The sequence below is a fragment of the Tupaia chinensis genome, unplaced genomic scaffold (genome assembly GCF_000334495.1).
Source record: "Tupaia chinensis unplaced genomic scaffold, TupChi_1.0 Scaffold000596_1, whole genome shotgun sequence".
In the NCBI taxonomy this organism is placed as follows: domain Eukaryota; kingdom Metazoa; phylum Chordata; class Mammalia; order Scandentia; family Tupaiidae; genus Tupaia; species Tupaia belangeri.
Window position 1 is genome coordinate 442,824 of NW_006160112.1, and position 8,351 is coordinate 451,174.

General features: G+C 43.5%; 1 protein-coding gene across 1 annotated transcript in view; it reads left to right on the plus strand.

The window, feature by feature from the left end:
* Positions 1–7,896: 7,896 nt before the first annotated feature.
* The window catches only part of LOC102470220 (olfactory receptor 13C2-like), a 2,171-nt gene continuing 1,716 nt past the window's right edge, over positions 7,897–8,351 (plus strand). The window contains 3 exon segments of the mRNA XM_027775671.1: positions 7,897–8,032; positions 8,034–8,344; positions 8,347–8,351. The exon segment at positions 8,347–8,351 is cut by the window's right edge and continues 496 nt beyond it. Of these exon segments, the coding sequence (XP_027631472.1) occupies positions 7,920–8,032; positions 8,034–8,344; positions 8,347–8,351 (429 nt within the window). The 5' untranslated portion in view covers positions 7,897–7,919.

The window sequence follows — 8,351 nt, forward strand, 5'->3', positions numbered from 1 at the left end:
AAAGAAAGAAAGAAAGAAAGAAAGAAAGAGCAAGAAAGTAAGCAAGCAAGCAAGAGCACACCTCACTCAGGGAAGGCTGGTTGGCCCAGCACCTGCTCAGAGCCAAGCCAGGCAGAGTTAATAGTTATGTTAATATGATACAAGATGTTTAAGGGGACTTCCAAAAGAAATGAATTAAAGGATGAGGACATGTTGAGCTGCTTGAAATCCCCTTTTATTATTCATCACAACCCATTAGTACTTTAAGAAACAAAAGAAGCAGAGACCTGCAGCTGGGGCCTTGGACCAGATCGGAGTCCTGGAAAGACAATGTTGATGAACACGGTAACTGGACCAGCAGGGGGCGCAATGGTAAAGGCGCTGGACTCTCACAAGGCCGCCCGGGTTGGAGTCCCAGATCCAGTACCTGCCTTGAAAATGATGCTCACAAGGCCGCCCGGTTGGAGTCCCAGATCCAGTACCTGCCTTGAAAATCCACGCAGGTGCCTGCGCATGGGCACCCAGAATCCAGGAGGAGAAAGGATCACAGTGCGGCCTCCCCGGGGGTTGATCTCTCACTTCCCTCTCTGTCTCTCAAGCTAGCAAGCTCTATGGCAAAAACCTAAAAAGGAAAAGGAAAGAAAGAAAAAGAGAGAAGAAAGAAAGAAAAAGAAAAAAGGAAGGGAGAAAGAAAAAGGAAAGAAAGAAAGAAAGAAAGAAAGAAAGAAAGAAAGAAAGAAAGAAGAAAGAAAGAGAAAGAAAGAAAGAGAGAAGAAAGAAAGAAAGAAAGAAAGAAAGAAAGAAAGAAAGAAAGAAGAAAGAAAGAGAAAGAAAGAAAGAGAGAAGAAAGAAAGAAAAGGAAGAAAGAATGAAAAAGGAAGAAAGAAAGGAGAGAAAGAAGAAAGCAACAGCACACCTCACTCAGGGAAGGCCTGGATGGCCCAGCACCTGCTCAGAGCCAAGCCAGGCAGAGTTAATAGTTACGTTAATGTGATACAAGACGTTTAAGGGGACTTGCAAAAGCTGCCAGAGAATGAATTAAAGCATGAGTACATGCTGAGCTGTTTGAAACCCCCTCTTATTATTCATCACAACCCATTAGTACTTTAAAAAACAAAGTCCAAAGAATTCTAGTGGCTTTTCAAAGATTACACTGACAGTTACACTTCAGATGGAAGATTCGAATCCTAGATGTGGAGAAAACAGTACTGTCCTGTCCTAGTCATGCCCAGTTTAGTCACGCTTCACATGGACCCAGGAACGGCTGCCTTTTCACCCCGAGTCGACTCACTCTCCCTCCAGACCCTGCATGGCCCTCGCATGGGAACACATACTTTTTTTTTTTTTGGAGAGATTTTCACTGTAGGGTGCGTGCGCTCGCCAGACAGACAGAGAGAGACATAGAGACCGAAAGCGAGAAATCACCCCCCAGGGGGGATGGTCACGCCGCAATCCCTTCTCCTCCATTCTCCTCTCGGGATCTTGGGCACGCACGCACACGCGCCCGGCGTGAGTTTTAAGCCACCGGGTCCGGGACACGAACCGCGGTCGACTACGTGGGAGTCCAGTGACATAGCCATTACGCTAACTGCTGGGGGAACACATACTTTTGTGCTGTTTGGAATTTGCCTCCCAAACCGAGGTTCTAGTCACACTCATGCTTAATACTTGATCTTCCAGCATGTAGGTTCTATCTTTAAAAATAATGTTTATAAGTAAACTATAAGAGTTTAAAAATATTTAGTTTTAAAATGATTTGTTGAGGCCAGCAGGTGGAGTGATGGTTGGGCACTGGACTTCCATATGGCCTACCATGGTTCAAGTCCTGGACCTGGCGGCTTGCTTACTATCTCTCTCTCTCTCTGGTGAGCACGTATGCCCTATAGCAAATTAAAATAATAATAATCCTAAATAAAAATTTTAAAAAAAGAGATATCGTAAAATGATTTGTCTTCTCCGATCTAGGTCATTTCATGCTTAAACTTAGTAATGTGAGACATTCTACACACACCAAATAAAAGCACCTTCATACTGAATACTGCAGCAGGGGCAACTGCTTTCCCATCCAGGAAATCCTGACACTCATTTGGAAGTGAGTGTACTGAGAGCAGGCTAAGGGCAGAAGGTTATTTTAAAACTATTTCTAAAAATAAATTCTATAGTCTACTTTTGAACACTACTTTTGAGGTCGGAGCCTATCCGCTGGGAGATCAGTAGGGAAGCCATTGCTGTCAGTCAGGTACCGAGGACCTGCCTTGGGGGCATAGCTTGAACAAAGACCATGTGGACTCAGAGTCTTTGCTCTAGGAATTTCCCTATGAGATGAAGGGCCCCACTCATCCTGATGTACTCTTACACTCACCAACACCAATGGCATTTCCTCCATAAAGCTCAAAATTATTACATGTATCCAGTGTTGACGGCAAATTTAGACTATAAAATAGATGGATGGGTCTACAAAGTAGTTGAGTCCACGAGTGGGATTACCTGGCTATGGCAGGATGAAGCCCTAAGCCAAGCGTGCTTCTCAAGCTCCAGGGGGCACGAGAATCACCAGCAAGCACCATCAGATGCGGGCCCCATCTGCACACTGCGCATGGCTGATCCTGCAGATGTCCGTGGTCGGGAAACACACTCTGAGGAGTAAGGATCTTCTTTTTAAAGGTAAAGAATCTAAAGAGTGGGATGATGACATAACTTTCCCAAGGTTGACATGGTTGGGTAATGAAGGATTTAGAGTATCCCCAGATATGCCACTTTCTTACAAGGATTGTTTTAGCTGAAGGCAATTGATAATGAAAGAAAAAATTAGACATGAGAAAAACTCTTGGGTTTCTAGTCTCTACCAAAGAACAGAATGATCCTTGATGTCAAAGTTTACTAGACTCTCAGCAGTCCAGACAATGCTAGAGAAAACCACGTAACAGACCTTATGATGCAACCCTTACCTTCTCCTTTGTCACAGATTCGCCTTCTCGGGATGCCCTGCCCTCAGAAGTTCAAAGTCCGTTCCGTTTGTCTTGTCACTTCTCTACAAATGAATTGTCTGCTGTTACGAAAGCTGCGTTCTAACCGCCCACCATGTTCTTAGCCAAGTACTGCCTGCATGTGCTTCACGTTGCTAGTAGACATCTGTCTTTCTTACTGGTCTGTCTTTGTCTAATTTGCAGAGTTCCAGCCAATGAACCTAAGATAAGTATAGTTTCCTCCTCAAAATTAAAAAAAGAAATCTTGATTATTCATATTCATTGATTGTCCCTGGGGGGGGGATACATCTTACACATTAATAGATGAGATAGAGCAAAAAGGAATACAAAGAAAAGAGACTTTTGGCAATACATGTTAAATAATGGCTCTCACAAATTTCCTAAAGTTAATGTATTCCTAGTTAATGTATCCTTATCCCCGTATCCATCGTGGCTAGCCAGTACATGTAACAGCTGTTTTCTACATGGACCTCCGGTGCCCGCTGTTAACCTCTCTTGGTATGGTGCGGTTCTGTTTAGCATATGTGCTGCCCTAGCGAGGACTGAGCCGTTCTTTGGAAAAAAGTTACTGTAGGGTTGGCAGGGGTGGCAGTTTGATTCCCATACCTGGTAGCTTGCCTTCTCACTTTCCTTCTTTCTCTCTGTCCCTCTCTGGTCAAATTAAAATAAGTCAATAATTTAAAAAATCAATAAAGTTAAGTAAAATCATTTTTTAAAAAGTTACTGTGGGAGCAGCCATGCAGAGGTGAGCTTGCACAGCCGGCAGAATGCTCCCTGGGCAGTCACCAGCCTACCGTCCAGCGGGGCCTCCAAGCCCACGAGCTCAGTGTGGGCTTTTCAGAGGAGGAGACCGAAACCCAGACGAGGCGTGCCTCCAGGTCCACAGCATTCTGTCTCTCTGTCTCTCTCTGTCTGTCCGGCGAGTGCATGCGCCCTATAGCAAGAAACCTCTCCAAAAAAAAAAAAAAAAAATTATATTATCCTTTCTATTCAGAGAAAAATCACTGGTCATAGCTACTTTGAAAATTAATTACATGACCAATTCTATCATAATTTTTATGAATCATATGAATAACAATCATTTTTCATTTTCAACAGCAAAGGGCCATTTTGAAGGCTAAAATTTAGAGAATAAACAGGATATCCATTATCAGAGTATGAAATGGGATTTCCAGATTTATATTAATTTTCTACATTTGGGAAAGTATTCAATTTTGAATACATAAACTAATTATTTTCATAAACTATGAGATTTTTAGTCAAAAGTAACTGTACTTTGAATGTTTCTGTACCACAGATTAGAGGTATTTGCTTGAAAGCAATGATGGAGCTACCTCGGCATAAATTTGTGATTACGTATTTACTCATTGATCGGGTATTGGATAAAACATGTTGAATAAATAATAATTCTACTCACTTACCCAGTTGTAATTCTTTCTGCCATAAATATAAATCCTATATACCCTATTCCCACTTTATTTTATGACATGAATTTTACTCATGTGAAAATGCTCTCTTCGGTTGCAATCATTCAACCTCCGTTTGCTTTGGCTATCGTGTTAGTTTATGGTAGATTTCTTTCTCTCAGTCTTCATTACTCTAACTCAGTCTCCCATGGGCTTTGAACTTGACCTCAATCTCTTCCTGTCTCCTTTTACCCTTTCACTCTAATCTCCTCCTGTCCTAGCTACCTTGTGTTTTCCTTCCGATGTCTTACATTTTGTCACCTTATTCTTTCTCATAAAGAGGTCTTTACTGAAAACAATTTGCAAGTAAGTAATTAGTTATGGATGGATGAATCTTCTGGGAGAAGATTAACTGTTTGTTTTCTCTTGGGTACTTAGGGCTAGTTGAAAATGACACAAACTTTTGTTAAATCTTTCTAAATAAGTGACTTCAGAATCTTGCAATAATTTGATTTAAATAACTATTGAATAAATTGTAAATTTAGTGGAACAGAAAAGAGATTTCCTTTGGGTTTTAGATATATTAATCTAGGTCTTTTGTCTTGATGAGAGCTTTTAGCAAGGTAATTGTTCAATGGGCCCAACATATTTGTGAAAATGTTTAAAAAGAAATAAAGCAGAACTGGCAGATGAGGTCATAGTTAAGGTGTTGGACTCCCACATGGTTGACCATGGTTCAAGTCCTGAACCTGGCAGCTTGCTTTCTCACTTACTCTCTCTCTCTGTCTAGTTCTCATTGGTCAAATTAAAATATAATAATAATAGGTTAAATTAAATACAAATAATTATTTTTTAAAAGTCCTCTAACTTTCTAAAATATGAAACAAAGCAGTATAAAATTAGACAAATTACCATAAGTAAAAACACAAGTAACATTTACCATGACTTAGCAATAAAATTTGTGTTGTTCATAAAATAGCAGGCAAAGGAAAAACAAGTTACAGATGGTTTAACTGTGAGTGCTACATTGTAAGATTTGAACAATCTCTTTGAGTGATTACTGATTTCTTAGTGACCAAAACTCTCTTTAAGGTTGCATGTCAGAAACTGTTATTTTAAGTGATGAGAATGAAATTTACCGTTTGCCAGGAATACAGGCCTTTCTTTGACACAGATAAACAATCTCACTTTTCAACAGAACTTCAGTTAAGGAGTCTTGCTAACAAAATTCCTCACTTGTCTAAGCTTTGTAGTTTCCATGGAAATAGAACATTTAGGTCTAATGTGGATCTGAATTTGGTGTTGAAATTTTATCTAGTTGCTTGTTTTGTTTTGAGTCTATGAAAACACTTATTTTAAATTTCACTTCAACTTTGCCCTTCTCTAAATAAAAAACAATTCTGTCTTTTACTTTGAGATTTGAGACGCCCCAGGGTCCCGGTGCTTGTAGCACTCTGACTTTATGAACCACACATGACCCGGCGGTCTGGGCTGAACAGGCCAGACAGAAGTAAGGAAGGTGGAGCACAAGTCACCAGCGTCCTCAGAAACGTTTCCTGAGCTCTGGACGTTCTTCGTGTGCAGTCACTTGCAAGTTTATGTAAAAGTCAAGGAAATGCTCTTCTCCCTCTGAAGATTCACTGAAAATAAACTGACAAGACAAATGTATTTAGCATATACATAGCACATCGGAAACTTACAACATTTAAATCAGAAGGGCTCGGCAGCAGAAAAACAGAGGGAGGGGACTAAATGATTTCCGGGGTGAAGGGTGAGCCAGTGTGACAGTGATGTGATGACTCTCCTCGAAACCTGAGGCAAGGACAACAGCTATGACAAAACCCATGTGGGGTGTCCACAGTCCTCTTCCTTCATCAACGTGCGCTTAGTTAATGAACCGCCTGGGATGGTCTCAGTGGTCATTGTCTTCTGACATGGGTCTTGCCTTCAGCAGAACAAGGAAAATCAGAGCGAAGCCTGTTTCTTCGATTCAGGAGAGAAGAGGACCACAGGCCATCGAGACAGGAACTGGAGGGCAGAGGGGCTGCCTTCTGAGCCTTCTGTTTGCTCGTTCAAGGTTTGTGCCATAAGGTGTGTGCTTGGTGGACACAGAGGGAAAGTAAGAAATCACCCACGGGGGATGGCCATGCTGCAGTCCCTTCTGCATTCTCCTGGGAATGCCCGTTGTGATTTTCAAGCCACCAGGTTTGGTCGTCAAACCATGGTCAGCCATGTGAGAGTCCAAGGCCTTAACAACCACACCACCTCCTGCCTCCTGAAGCTCTTCTATTTTTTAAAGAGGATTTTGTCTTAGGGTATATGCACTTGTGAGGGGGGGAGATTGAGAGAAAGAGAGAGAGAGAGAAACACAGTGAGAGGGAAAGTGAGAAATCGACCCCAGAAGGGATGGCCACACTGCAGTCCCTTCTCCTCCTGGGATCTTGGGCATGTATGCACACATGTCCAGTATGATTTTCTTTATTCGCTAGAGGTGTTTTTCTTATTTGCACTTGCTGGAGAGAGACAGAGAAAGGAAAAGTTGGAAAGCACCCCTGGGGGGTCATGCCATAATCCCTCTCTGTTCTCCTCTCAGGAATTTGGGCACACACACACACACACACACACACACAACCAGAGTGTTTTCAAAGTCCGGGGCTTGAACCCTCAGTCAGCCGTGTGGAATCCAGCGCCCTAACCACACTCCAGCAGCTGGGCACAGCTTATATTTTAAAAACCTCTCTAAGATAGGAAAGTCTCACTATTCAGCCACGCCTATTGTACCTATGTGATTCGAGTGAATTCCTCTCTTTCTGAGGTTCCCAAAATAACTTGAGCTTTTTGGGTATATCAGAAAGTGCCATTGCCATTTTTTCCCCAAATAGAGACATCTTTACAACTCTGAAGCTCCATTCGCCACCCACCGCATTTGAAATCTTCAGTGGTGAGCTTATTCCAGGGTCTTGATTCAACAGAGCTTCTATGGAAAGACGGGGAGACTTTCCTGGTTAGAATAAGTTTTTACTGGATGAGCAAGGGGTCTTCTTGGAGGAGCATTGAAGGGGTGCCCCCAGGACCCTCCAGATTTGCTCCCAGAAGACGAGGGCACATGGCCGTGTTGCTACAGTCGCTGAGCATGACATCAACAGGTTCTGTAATATGATCCTATCCTCAAATAGGAAAACACATTGTGAGAACAAAAGTCAATTTCTCTCCTTAAAATCACACCCTGTGTCATTAGCAAGACCTCATAGAGCAGCCCAAGGTGGGCAGCCCTGCCCACGTGGTGTGTCTCCCCGTGCATGTCTCCCGGTACGTGTCTCCCCGTGTGTGTGGAGCCTTCCAGGATCTAAACAGAAGCTTTCCACTATAATTTACGAAAGCGCTTCAAACTTCAATGTGACGGTAGTTATCAAAAAGGAGCCAGGCTGGCCCAGTGACTCGCTGACCCACTGTCCCGACAAAGGGTCAGGGCTGCTGTCTCTTGGCCACGACACGCTGTGGGCCAAAGCCCCTCCTCTGTGCCAAGAGCTTTCAGGCTGACTTGACGATGATTCCGGAAAACATCAGCGCCGTCGCCGAGCTGGCTCTTGGCTTCTCCAACCACCCCCAGGCGGAGGTCCCCTTCTTCCTCCTCTTCTCGCTGACTGACCTGGTGAATCTCTGGAAGCACAGCAGTCTTCATTCGGGTGGTAATGGAGTCTTCTCTCCAGACACCCATGTACTTTTTTCTCTGTCATTTGGCCTTTCTCAACATATTTTACACCACGGCTGTCGTCCCCAAGATGCTCTTCGATCTCCTGGCCTCCAGGAAAGTCATCTCCGACACCCTGTGCCTGGCCCAGACCTGTATCTCCCTGTTCATGGGGGCGGCCAAGTGCATCCTTCTGGCAATCGTGGCTCTGGGCCGCCACGTGGCTGTCTGCCACCCGCTGCGGTACCTCCTCATCACGAACCGGTCCGTGTGCCCACAGCTGGCCCC